This window comes from Macrobrachium rosenbergii, chromosome 2, assembly GCF_040412425.1.
Source record: "Macrobrachium rosenbergii isolate ZJJX-2024 chromosome 2, ASM4041242v1, whole genome shotgun sequence".
NCBI classification, from domain to species: domain Eukaryota; kingdom Metazoa; phylum Arthropoda; class Malacostraca; order Decapoda; family Palaemonidae; genus Macrobrachium; species Macrobrachium rosenbergii.
Genome location: NC_089742.1, coordinates 81,683,922 through 81,698,562, shown reverse-complemented (window position 1 = coordinate 81,698,562; position 14,641 = coordinate 81,683,922). Strand labels below are relative to the sequence as shown.

The 14,641-nt window shown below is 34.5% G+C and overlaps 1 protein-coding gene across 2 annotated transcripts in view; it reads left to right on the top strand.

Annotated features, from left to right (window-relative positions):
* Positions 1–13,902, top strand: part of elg1 (enhanced level of genomic instability 1) — a 260,212-nt gene extending 246,310 nt beyond the window's left edge. For both annotated transcript variants that reach the window (XM_067121580.1, XM_067121590.1), the window contains exons 17-18: positions 7,049–7,863; positions 12,814–13,902. In XM_067121580.1, the coding sequence (XP_066977681.1) occupies positions 7,049–7,863; positions 12,814–13,060 (1,062 nt within the window). In that variant the 3' untranslated portion in view covers positions 13,061–13,902. The remainder of the gene's footprint in view (positions 1–7,048; positions 7,864–12,813) is intronic.
* Positions 13,903–14,641: the final 739 nt, after the last annotated feature.

The following is a 14,641-nucleotide window of genomic DNA, read 5'->3' as shown; positions in this document are numbered from 1 at the left end:
CTTAAAACCCCTCTAAAAACACTTAGAACTGGCCATTTTGATAGTTTAAACACAGAAAACCCCTGTAAAAATGCATATACCTGAGTATTTTAATAGTTTTATCACTAAAAGTGCATTTCTTCATGAAAATTATATGTAAATACAGTAATTAGTGAATATTTCTCAGTGAAAAATACTGCGAATGGGCGAATTTTCCGCGAATAGTGGCTAGATATGTTCCACAGAGAAACCCGCGAACGCGTGAGTCCATGAATCATGAGAACACGAATACGGGGGGTTTTTACTGTAATATGCATTATCAGCGGTATCTACCAAAACCAAGACAGGCATAAAAAGTCTAGCCTAGTGAAATATACTAAAAAACAGCTCACACTGTACACGTTGTACGTATATATGATGAAATCATGTTTTTGGACAAAATTGTAATGATTGCATGACACATGAGTATATAAGCAAATTATGTTTCTATTCTATGCTGTATATTTTTGAGTTTCACAGAATGTTTTCTTTGGAAATAAACTGAGCTTGTGTATTTGCGCAGCAAGCTCCAGTTCAAAAAAAAAAAAAATCCAGAAACTGAAACATGTGGTACTGCCCTCATGGCTGCTTATGAACTAATGGTGGCTGATTCCAGACCATGTAATGCCAGGTTTAAGAGGTTGGACTGTGTGTGTGTGTGTGTGTGTGTGTGTGTGTATATATATATATATATATATATATATATATATATATATATATATATATATACATATACATACACACACACACACACACACATACATACATACATACATACATACATACATATATAATCCCCCAATTATCCGGACTACCATTATCTGGAACTCACCACAGCAATTCAAGAAAAGCAAAAACAATGGCAACACTTGGTTACGTAAGCACATACTCACTGGGTGGCGTCATGAACATCTTTCCCTTGTAGGCTCAATCAGCTGATTTTGAGAATGTAAACTACAAATGGCAGATGGATGGTTGGGTTTTACACACACACACACACACACACATATATATATATATATATATATTAATACATATTACTATGATGACATAACTCATTAAAGTAATACCTTATAAATGGAATTGGTAAGTAAAATAATAGTGTCATGACTACCTTTATCTTAAACCCAGCTGTAATATTCTAATTGATTAGTGCACATGGATCCTGTGAGTAACACCTAAGCTAGCCTAGGTCGATAGATCACACAGACACATTTTGTATCTCATGTATGGTAAAACAGTATAGTAACAACTGAATCAAAAGCTGCTGTATAAAAATACATTAATGGTCATAAAACCATGGTAGGTTGTGTGTAAACACAGGTAGGCTTCCTGCCTACTGAACTGTCATTTATGAGAGAAAAAAAAGGGGTTGCATTTTTTTTATTTATTATTATTTTTTTTTTTTCAGTGTATTTATGCAGTCTATTTTGTTACAGATCTGGAGGAAAAAGATAGATAATTGCCTTTGCATAAAGTTTTAAGTTCAAAGTGTGTAATGGGTGTTGTTTATTATAAGCATACTGAGTGTTTACAGTTATTTGGTACAGTATTGACAAGGTTAGGTGAGGAAGGGTATAGAGTTACCCTTGAACACCCCTAGATTTTTTTTACTCCCTATTATCTGGATTACACCATTATCCAACAGGCCCTTGGCTCTATTAATCTGGACAATTTAAGGATTACTGTATGTATGTATGTTTGTTTTATATATATATATATATATATATATATATATATATATATATATATGATGTACTGTATGTGTGTTTGTGTAATAATAATAATAAAAGACGAATATTAGTAACATTATAGAATAGTAAGAAACAGAAACTATGGACAACAAAGAAAAGGTTATAAATAAGGTTATTAGAATAAGAGTGTTGGTGACAATTTTTTGTTAAACACATCAAATGTAAGTAGCGAATTATATATGGTACAAAGTAATAGTTCAGTGAAAAACATATGTTTAAAGCAACTAATTTAAGTAAATTATTTATATACTACTGTACTGTATATAGGAAAAGGGTGGCTAAGCAAAAAAATTAAAGTGGTAAGGTAAATAATTTTTATAAATTGAAAATATCATAAAAAGTATATATAAACCAACAGGAACAAAAATTTACAAGCAACTAAACTTATGACTTTGTTTTAAGTCCAGGTGTACATGTATCGCTTATGGCTTGTGTGTTTTGGTGCTTTAAAGTTTTCTTGTAAGTTATGTTATATACTATTTATGGTATTTTTAATTTGAATTATCAAAATTATTTACCTTCTTTTTCTATATAGTATATACTTTACTTGACTTAAATAAATAGTAACTGTTCCTTATACAGTACTGTATATTTTTCATTAGTCTATTCCCATGTGTATATATTAAGAAGGAACAGCTCAAAATGCAGGAGGTAGAGTAATTAATTTTAATCAAGTACTTACATAAATAATATATATAAAAAGGATAGATCAGTGATGTGAGGCAGCTAATTTGATTAAAATTAACTGAAAACTAATATACTGTATGTACAAGTGAGCAAAAGCATACAAGCCACCAACAATACAAAGGTAGGCTCCCTTTTATGGCAAATGTGTTTTTCTTAGCACAATTTTTAGATTTCGTGACCTCAAAAATATTCTGACAATAAAATTGGTATTATAGTGTACTGTAATTATATATATCTCAGTTTCTGTATTATTAGCACCCATCTCAAATTTGCCCCTTTATTTGAGTTAGCTTACACTTGCATGTGGGGTACCTAAGCAAAATTTTTTTCTTATTTCCTAAACTTGTAAAATTAATAGAGAACTTTGGTCCCTGTGGGAGGGCCCCTTACTATTATATTAAATTTTTTTGAAAATTTTATGATTATAATCTTGTCATTATCAAAAATGAACATGTTTTATTTCGGGCATTATGTTATTAGAAATCTCAGGTACTCTAGGGTATGAAGATTTGGCCTCAGATATAACATCCTTATCATTAATTATAGGTTATCAGTATGATTAAAAGATAAAGATTCTGTTAAATAAAAACATGAATTGACAATAATACCAATTATTTGCATATGTATTCCATTATTGAAGTTAATAGAATTATTTTTAATACAAATCTAATAAATTCACAAAGTTGATTTTATCAACTTTTAGATGTAAATATTTAAGAATTGATTAAGGTTACCAAGAATTGAGAATGAGATTATTTTGAATGTGTTGAAAGTCAAGTCATAACTTAAGTAAATTTAGAGCTGTACGAGTGTTTAGTAAATACCTTGTACTTATTATAGATAGGGTACTATTCTGTGAAGTATATTTTATTCATATAGTTTTGGAGTAGTTGCTTTGATGGACTGATTATTTGTAAATGAAGTTTGCTGATAATATGAAATATGTCTTCTGTGCAATTTAGTATTACAGTGTACAGGTGAAAATAGAGAAAAGTAAATCATTTGAGATTGCAAATTAGATAATAAAAGATGAAAAAAAGCACAGATGGAGAAAAACAGGAAACAAAGTGTAAGTATTGCAAAAGACAAAATACTATAAACCTTTGAAGACCATAACTTAGGACACAATAGTGACAAAGTATTGACAGAGCCATCTTCACAACAGATCATCATCTTCATGCAGTCAAAAGAGGGGTGGGAAGTGAGAGTAGAAGTTAGGATAATGGTGGACCTATAAACCAGAAAAATAGTGCATTATTTGTAATAATAATTGCTGTTCCTTCTTGGTACTTGCTTTTATGGTAACAGAATAAACAGATAACACCTTTTATTCATCTAAAAAAATAGTTATTACAAAATAACTATTTATGATTTATATTCAGAACTAAATTTGCTAAAGTAGTACCAATCTAAGTGAGGGTTTTGTGGGACGAGAGACATTTACGTCGTTGCCAAACTTCCATTCTAAGAAAAATTTCATGGAATATAGGTCGTTGTTATATAACAAAACTGAGTGGAATTACTCTGAAATATTTACTAAACATGATTTTTATGTATGAAGTTGTTATTGATCAATATTTTAAAACAGTTTTTCAATATCATATTTACGAAACGTGGCATACATGTTGCCACATCTACAATCTCGATTCTCAGGTCAAGTATTGACATCTGTATCTGTCAGTTAAGAAACAATAACCCTTCGTTAATCTCTTTAAGAATGGTCAAATCTTATAAGCTGGGTCCTTTATGGTGAAGGTGAGAATTAGCGGATGCAAAACATAGTTGAAGGTCAAACACGTGTGTGTGTGTGTGTGTGTGTGTGTGTGTATGTATGTTAAATGGTTAAAAGATGTTTGTTGACTGAACTTTTCTGTAAATAGAGAAATTTTAGTATGAAAATGTTTTTCCATCTTTGACGTTATTTTTTTCTTGTGTATATTGTTCCAAGACAACAGTCAACTGAATATGGAGAAAAAAATATTCGGGGATAAGATGAAAAAATAAATCAAATACCGTGGTTAGATTGAAACTGATCTGGCATTGCCAAACATCGATCTGGCATTGCCAAACATCAATCTATTAACATTTTTAATGAGGTAAAGGGAGTAGTTTAGTAACTGAAAGTAATAAATTTGCTCCAAGAATGATTGAATCGTGACTTTTGTACACAGAGCCCGGCGACAATTGTGTTAAACCAGTCATTAACATTAACCTTATAAAGTGAAGAAATGTGGCTTTCTGATATGCACTTCTGACCTCGTGTCTCGGACCAGGCGCACGGGTATATAATGAGCTACAGTTGTCATTATAGGACAATACAGCCTTTGCAGTCGTCATGGATGGTCAGAGTTTCTCACTGGGAGTCATTCAAGGACAAGCAAGGAAAATTATTCATAATGTGTCAAGGTACTTCACAATGGAGAAACAAAACAGAGGACCCATTACTAATGTTGCCGTGCAACTCTTCGACAGCTGAGGCAACAAACGCCAGTAAAGCTACTGTTGAACGAATATGTAAAGAAGCACGAGTCATAAGAATTATTTGCAACCCAGTTTCGAGATAAAGAAGAGGAAAAGATCAAAACCTGTGACTGGTTTGGATGACTTCGACAAATGTTTGCTTCATCGGATAATTCTCAATTTTACGAGAGGAAAGAAATTCCAACCATTAACAAAGTGTTGTCTGAAATGAGGAAAGAACAGGATTCAAAGGTGGTAGAGAATCTTTAAGAAAAATAGTGAAAGAAATTGGTTTCCAGTACGCAAAAACTCGATGGTAGAAAATTTTGATGGAACGATATGGCGTGCAGTGCTTGCGAACAAGATTCCTAGAAAAAATGCAAAAAGCGTCAAAGAGAACCGAAGAAATGTAATTTATCTAGATGAGACTTAGGTTAATCCAGAATTATACTGTGGGAAAATGCTGGAAAGATAATAAATCAGAGAATGCTTCTGGAATTAAAGTGCCGTCAGGAAAAGGTGGCCGACTTATAATTCTACATGCAGGCTCTGCATGTGGTTTCATTCCAAACGCTGAGCTTACATTCACTGCAAAAAATGATGGTGATTATCACCGTCAAATGAACCACGAAGTATTTGAAGAATGGTTTCGTTGCCAGTTGCTCCCGAACATACCTCCAGCTTCAGTTATTGTGATGGATAATGCTCCATATCATTCAAGGAAAGTAGAAAAAGTACCAACGATGTCAAGCAAAATTTTTTTCATTACAGAGTGGCTCATCTCTAAAGGTGCTGAAACCAACAGAGAAAATGTTGAAAAGTCAACTTTTTAGAGATGGTAAAGGAGTACTCTGTTAAAATAAAAACCACGTTATGTCGTAGATAAAATTGCAGCAGAAAATGGGCATGAAATTATTCGGCTTCCTCCCTACCATTGCCAATACAACCTGATAGAACTAATTTGGGGCCAAGTGAAAAGTTTCATATGATTAAAAGAAACAATTTTAAGATGACAAATCTATCGAACTTACTAAAGAAGCTCTGGATACTGTGACACCTGAAAAATTGGGAGAAGGCCGTAAGACAAATCCGAGCAATTGCAAGTGGAAGATGCAGCAAAAGATATTTTGATAGACAAATATATTGACTCATTTATTATAAGTCTTGACTCTTCAGATGAGGAGTCTTCCGATGAGGAGTCCTCTTAAAATCTCTCGTCTTTATACGCTGTTCTGTATTGTTCTCATTGTAAACCATTGTACATGTATATGATCACAAACTGAAATAAAGTGAATCATTATCATTCTTATTTATTAGATATACTGTATTTATTACTTGAATGCTTCTGAAAATAAAGAAATGTTTAATGTATGAAATTTACCATATCCGTGATTTCCCTTTAGTTTTGTCTCTTTTGTAGATTGTTGATAAATAAGTTAAAATAAAAAGAACTGTTTCATAACTCTGAATTTTAATACCAATACACACCATATGATAAATATTTATCTGAATAAAGGAAAAATAAACTTATACCAGCGAACCCTTCTAAGACAATTGGAGTGGGCATTCCCCCTCACCCAGTCTGAAAGGAGGATAATCTGTACTGGACATAGGTTTTGACCTTAGGGTAATGTTTCCCAGAAAAATGGGGGATTAGTAAGGAATACAGAGCTTTGACTTTGGCCACCTCTACAAAGAACAAAGATATGGCACCTTTGTTTTCATCTAAAAATTTTTAGACACGCCAAACCCTCACCTTAGATTGGTACTACTATAGTATATATATAAAGTAAAGTATTGTATATGTAAAGTATATAGTATATATGTAAGTTTAACCCCTCTGTACAAACAGTAACAAGTCTTCAGGTTTGTAAACACGTACTCCGTAATGTCATATATGGTGTAATGGATGTAACAAAGTTGATAGATAAACTTGGGATTAAGATTATGGTTTTAATTTTTAGGATGGAAGCATTGGAAATGTCTACTTTGCTTTTGCTTTTTATATCGTTTTGCCTAATTATTCTTGAGAATTACATGAAATGCTATATATTTATAAATGTACTGTACTTACTTAGTATGAGTAAAATAAAAGGAGCTTAATCTTTTTTATTTTTTATTTTTTTCAGGGAAGTAAGGAAGACGTGATTTTGGAAGCAGTTTCATTATGTGACATTTTTTCAGAAAAAATTGACACCAAATCAAAAATCGTAGAAACATACCGGAAAAAATTATGGGGTAAAGTGCATTCTAGGTATATTGCAGATTTGGAAAAACACAAGCAAACTGATATATCAGTGAACTTAAGGATCATGACCAAAGATTCACAGTCAGTAACCTGGACTCAGACTGCAAAAAGTTTGCCATTTTTCTTACCATATACCTTAAACGAAAAGAAGATAACCAAAAAATACCCACTGCAGGCTGATGATCCCTCTTTAAGAACAACATACCTTTGGCAAAAATATAACTGGCTAAGTATTGATGAAGATGAGGATGAATCTTCACCACCACCTGTTGTGGAGACGGAAGGAGATAAAGAACCAGAAGAAAATATTCAGGCACCTCAGTATGTAATAGACTCCTCTGAAAAATGTGTAGCATCGATTGCCAGGTTTTATAATACTGTAAGTGAGCTTGATGTATTGGATTCTCACTATCGATTAGCACAACCTGGTAAAGATAACAGTTATAGTGACTGGTGGAAGAGGCACCCCACACCAGGTTTAAGTGACTTAGAAAGACATTATAAACACTGGGGACTATGTACACTTACTCCTCATATTGTTGAAGAGATTGGACATCGGGCTTTCCAACAGTGTTATTACGAGTCTAAAAAATACCTTGAAGATATGCCAACAACAGATTGGAGCCAAGTTTCTCTTCCAGTTCAAGAAAATGAAAAACCAGCTCTTCTAGAATCACAGCTAAATGCATATGAAAGGTAATGTTGTTTGTATTTAAGATACTCAAATTTAATTTTCCTTTCTGTGTAAAATAATACTTGATCTGTCCTATTATCTACATAAGACTCAAAAAGTCAATTTTATCATGGATATATTGAAATTCAAGCACTGATAAAAAACATTTATTTCCCAAAATGAAAGATAATGCCAGTTTTTACATTTGGTAACATAAAGATGTAATAAATAAAGCACATACTGTATATCTTTTGTTAACAAAAATTTAATAACAAGAATATTTGGAATAATAGAAAAAAATTTTTTGTACCCAAAGAAATGACAATTGTGTACATGCACTATTAATGCATTCATCGTTCTTGGTAGCATACACATTGTAATAATTATCTATTTGGTAATATTTATTTGTAAAATACCATTTAGTTATACATGATTTTTTGTCAGTGTCGTTGACAAATTGTAGGAAGTAAAACATTGTTTCTTTTATTTAGGAATGAATTTAAATTTATTAATGACTAACATACATACAGAGGCTATAAAGTAAGATTCTTAAAAGAAATGCTGCTGTATATAAAAAGGAGTGTATATATGAATATAAGCTGTGCATTTATGTGATGAATGTGAAAGGCAAAAGTGACTGTAAAAATGATTTTAATCTTGTTGTTCCTGACTGGTTCTGACGAAAGTAGAAACGTTTATGTGTTAAGATGATAGTTTATTGTGTAGAAAAATGTTATAATCTAAAGTATTACAGTAATATAAAAATAACAAGATCATCAATTGTGAAAGTAAGTTTTGCTTGACAGACACTGATGTACATTACAGGTATGTTGCCATCATGCTTGCCAATCGTCCTAAGTTTTCTCCTCAATAGTTATTGCCTTCCCCTTCTTACCAGTAGAAGGAGACAGATAGATGTTTCATAAACATGATGGATGCTTAAAAATACAGTGTGGATGCAGAAGGGTGTAAAAAAAAAAAAAGTAGTAGCAACAGAACAGTACATAATATGGGGAGCATACACTAGCAACCACTTGGCTTGCTTGGAAAAAGAGGAATGCTGCCACTGCCTGACTGTGTGCTGTTCACAAAGAATATCGTACCCTGCATCTCAAATCAAAATTCAGAATACAATTTCTGCTGAATATGTACTCTTGCTTCAGTCAACCCCCGGTATTCGCGGGGGTTAGGGACCACACTTGCCCGCGAATAGCTGAAATCCACAAACACTGAGACCCCCATAAAAATGCTTATAACTGCTGATTTTAATAGTTCAAATGCCAAATATACCTTAAACTATCTTCCTAAAACACTTTAATATCATTTCAAAGTCATCTTACAATATTACCCTTAACCCTTAAGGGACAGGCTAAATATATATTAAACACACCCCCAGACCGGGCAAACTTTAAGATTGGCCAATTTAAGAAAAAACACATCAATGGAAAGAGGAAGATATGCAAATGCACATGGTGTAAACAAAATTTATTTTACATTTTTTCCCACCTTCCATGGGAAGGTGAAAGTGACTATTTACAGCCGTGTGTGGGGCTTCTTTTACAAGGCATTCGTAAAAATATGCTAATTTTACCAGGTTGTACATGTTCTTTCTAATAATGTATTTTATTTTGTAAAATTATGATTACAGTTCACAATATCATAACAGATAAGAACTAAAATGGGAAGTTGCAGTAACATTCTGTGAGGTATACATGTCTTTTCTAATATTTCTTTGCACTTTTCTTTGCAAAATTACAATTATAGCTGACATACTGTAATAAAAGATAAGAAGTAAAACCAACAGCAGTCCCAGGGTATATTAATGAGCAAATAAATAAAAAGACGTCATGGGATAGAGAAGGGCAATACATTCCCCTATCAAGTCTCAAGGCACACTGATCCTTGGTATCATTCCCCTCTGTCTTGTGCTGAGCTACTAGTTGCCATAAGTCATTTATGGACTATTGAAGTGCTATGAACATCTTTCCCGTTAAATTCATCCAAATCATATGGTGTTTAATATTAATACCCATACGAGTTAGCCTGTCCATCACTCTAAACCTGCTGTAGATCATAATATGTTGATGCCCATCCATTAAGGGTTAAAAATATATGTCTTACAGCTATGTATGAACACTCCTACAACTAATCAAGGTACCCCTATATTCAGGCACGCACATTTTCTTTCATTCAGTATTCTAGCCTTACCATTTTCTTTTAATGTATATAGTAGATAGGGGTAACATTGGTACATTCTCAAGTACAGGGACCTGTTAAGTACTGTACCTAAATATTTAAATATGCATTGAAAAAATATACAAAATAATGAGAAGTTTAAGATTGTGTAAATCGTACGGATACTCACCAGTGATGAATGTTGATTGAAGATGATGAATTAACTGTGCAGTTTTGTGAATGACGGTGAAGATATGACTGCTTAGCAAAGCAGAGAAGTTACATCTCCTGTGGGGGTGCCTTTTCCCCTTCTTTAGACATTTCGTCCACCAGTTGCACTTCTTCAGGGGCTTGGGGAAGCTTTGGAGCCTTTATGGGCTCAAGAAATATGGTGATAGGCAGCTGCTGTTGCTGCCTCTTTCGTGCTGACGAGGAGGTTATTGTAGGGCCCCATCCATGCATCAAGGACATTTGAAAACTTGATGGAGCGTTCCATATAAGGATCCCATGCCCTAGTAATCTCCTGCAATTCCCTGGCTCCCCTCATAATTCGGGACAGATGTTCCAGAGACAGGCCTTCATCCTCCTCCTTGTCCCCTTAACCTGCCGTGTCTTCTTCCTCACTGGCAGGCTTCGTCAGCTCTTCCAAATCTGGTCCATCAGGAGGCCAGAGTGGGCATCAATGAGGGTGCTGACTTAGTCCTTGGTGATGTCATCGAAGCCTTCTCCACTGAGCATCCTTGCCAATTGGACTGCCTTATCAATGGCCGAATGTTGAATTTCTTCAGGAGAGAAGCCCATATAATCATGAACACACTCTGGCCACAACTTCTTCCAGCACGCATTAAGGGTCTCCTTCATATCCTTCAACAATTGGCTGATGACAGTCAGAAGCAGCAATCGTGAATTTATGCCAATACTCCTTCAGCATAAATTCACTGTCATTGTCCGTTGCCTTCACAAGGTGCTTGAGGGAGTTCTAGGTGTAGAGTGCCTTGAAGGCATGGACCATGCCTTGGTCCATAGGCTGGAGGAGAGAGGTGGTGTTGGCAGGGAGGAACTGGAGCTGGACCCCCTCATAATAAAGATCCAGAGGGTGGCCACCAGCATTAGCCATAATCAACAGCACCCCAAACTCCATGCACAAGTTGTTGAGGTAATCCTTAACTTGAGGGATGAAGCTCTGAATGAACCAGTTAGACGTAAGGACTTTAGTAATCCAGGCCTTGGGGTTGTGCATCCAAAACAGAGGCAGCAAGTTCTTGTTCTTATTCTTGAGGGCCCTGGGGTGTACAGCCTTGTAAATGAGGCCTAGTTTCAGCATGAAGCCAGCTGCATTCCCACACATGATGAGGGTAACCCTGTCCTTCTGGGCCTTAAACCCAGGGGTTCTGGCTTCGTCCATCATGAAGTATGTCTGTGAAGCCATTTTCTTCCAGAACAAGCTCGTCTCATCCATATTGAACACCTGTTCTGGACAGTAGCTCTTGTCCCTGATGATTTTCTTGAAGGTCTCAGGATACTTGGTGGCTGCCTCCGTGTCTGCCGATCCCATTTCCCCGTGCAGAGAAACACGCTTCAGGTGGAACCACTTCTGGAAACCGTAGAATTTCTCCTTGCTGGTCTGAAAACCTTTAGGAGCTGATGATGGTCCTGCTTCTTCCTCTTCTTCTTCGGCAGGGTTGTCGAAGCCTAAGAAGCCTGCTTCCTGCATGCCGCTGCCTTCTGTAACAGTCTAAAACTGCTGGTAGAGTTTTCATCTCTTCTTGCAGATGATGTTGCCATAGAGGGGATGTTCTTACAGCACTCTGATATCCACACCAGCTAATGCCGACTCCATCCTCATGATGCTCTTATCACACATGGTACTGTATAACTTTTCCGTTCCTTCAACAGTTCCAGAAGTGCTACCTTCTGGAGCATCATGACCTTCATCTGGTGCTTAGGCTCTTTTCCAGAAGGCTTAGAAGGAGCATAACGTTTAGGAGGCATCTTAGGGCACGATTAAAAATCTACACAAAGATTAAAAATGAGACACAAAGATACACAAAGTACACAGAAACACGGTGAAACACTCGAACAGCAGAGGTTTATGCAGTGAACTGGCAGAGATGTGGGCTCTTGCAACACATCTCTACGAGACAAAGTCTTGGGGGTACAGCCACTCAGCACCAAGGAAAATGAATGGTGCTCTTGGATTGGCCTCTTTGCAAACCCCAGCCAATAGTGTGTCAAGTAGCATTGCACCTAGGTATTTCAGCTTTCCAAGCTGCATTTTCTTTCCCGAGAGCTTTGTGTTTGGAATTTGCGCATCGTTTGGCAAACGTTTTTATAAGAAAAAATACTTTTACGTTATTTTGCTGTTTACATTAATATTAATATTTGAAAATTAGTAAATCATTTTTTTTTTTTTATAAAAAATGTATTTAGTCACAAAAATAAAATAAAAAGAATTAGCATAAAATTTAGATATGCTCTATGAAAAAATCCATGAATAGGCGAATTTTCCGCAAATAATTTGAGTTATGTTCCACAGAAAAATCCACGAATAGGTGAATCCTCGAATATTGAACTGCAAATAGGTGGAGGCCAACTGTATTGCCATTGTAAATTCATAATATAATATCACATAGCAAACAATCATAACTCAAGGACTGATCATAGTTTTTGCTGAATGAAGACTGACTGGACAGTTGAAAAATGTTTGCTCAAGATAGGATTTGGTATGCAGTTATGAGAAATTATTTATCTTCAATTTATAGTGAGAATTACTATTTGTTTTTTTTATTATTTTTCAGGAGCCTAAAAGAATATGAAAAAATTGATGAGCGATTGCTTAACCAAGTGCCACTTGTGCATCAGCTTAATCGGAAAGGTTTCATGGATTACCTTTGCTTTATGAGAAGTGTCGTTCGCCACGATGAACTTACTGCTGTGCTTTGTAAATCAAGAAGGGGAAGAAGATATTTAAGCCAGGCCTCCCATTATGGCATTGATTTATCTGGAGGAGACAAGATTAAATTAGCAAATTCATTATGTCCATAGTTGTATAAGGTAAATATGTATGAACTTACCGTTCATGCACATTTCTTGCGGTTAGCTGTAGAAATGCCGGTAACTAGGATTTGTTTGTAAATGAAATGAAATTGGAATCCTAACTGTTGGCACTATTAGTCTTTATGATTTTCCATTTAAATTGTTCTGTCTTATCTTAAATGCTATGTTGTTCGTAAATAATTTCTTTTATTGATTGTTATTTTAGAAACCAAAGATACAATATTAAAATTGTTATTAAAGTTTTATTCCAGGTAAATTGAACTGACATTTATCTGTAACTTTTTAACTAATTTATTAGAATAAATTGCTATTTATATAGTTTTCTTAAAAATTCATGTAAGGAAGCAATATTTTGAGTTTAATGGTCAGAGTTATCTTTTATTTTGTATATATAAATATGTACATTTTATCTTTGTAGCTGGTTTTAATGTGGTACTTGGATTACTGTGAAAATGAATAATAATAATAAAAAAAACACTGAATTATTTCTCTAATGTGGTAACTCTATGATAATCTTTAGTAACACCAGATAAATTTAAGGAAACATATGTACAAGAAAATTATCCTCAAGTGATTTTTAATGCAAACAAAAACATTCCTCTACTCTTAGGTTACATTTGATAAATTGGAGGCATATCCTTCAGTTGAGCACCCATAGCAGTTTGCAGGCTTGCTGCATTGTTGTGCATACATACTGTTTTTGAATTGGTTGTTATTGTTAATTTTAAATTAGTTTAACCAGACCACAATGTTAAATTTCAAGACTTAAAGTGCACTACTGTAATCATCATTGATAAAATTTTATGTTTTGAATACATTCTGCCTTCATATCCATGGTTTTCAGGCATTTACCTGTGCTTTTCATGATTTTCTGGCTTACTGGTTTTTGTCCTTGCTACTATTGGTATCCTTTGCCACACTGACCAACTGTTCTCCAACAGAGTTGTAATTAAAGTTCATCTGATTTACAAAACATTAACTTGGTGATCACAACCATTACTGTTGCTAACTTGGTTATCACAACCATTACTGTTGCTGAGCAAGTTTATTGCACACAGCCCCCTGTGGGATTCAGCTTGCCCAAATGTTGTTGGTTCACAAGTGGAACAACTAATGATAACAGACACCATCAGATAACGCCATCTTCACATTATAATGTTAGTAAAGCAGGCTGCAGAAAGTATACTTTATGTACCAGACAAGTTCCATTATCTGACCTTTTCAGACTCATGAAAAAAATTTATTGCATGCTGCATACAAACATCTTTCCATAGTAACAGTCAGAAGAAGGTTCCTTAGTAGTCGACATCATCAGAATTAATTCCTCAAAACATTGTATTGGACAATAAATTATTTTGAAAAAGAAAATATAGTAAAGTCTAACCCCACTGAGTCAACAGAATTCCAAAACAATTAATTTATCAGTGTGTACAAATTTATGAAAACAATATACAGTACAATGTAATACATAATGTATGAGAGTTGGGCTCATCACATAACTTGCACAAAAAATTATTACCATCACCAACATATTCCCATGAATACTTGTATCCTAACCTTAACCTCATT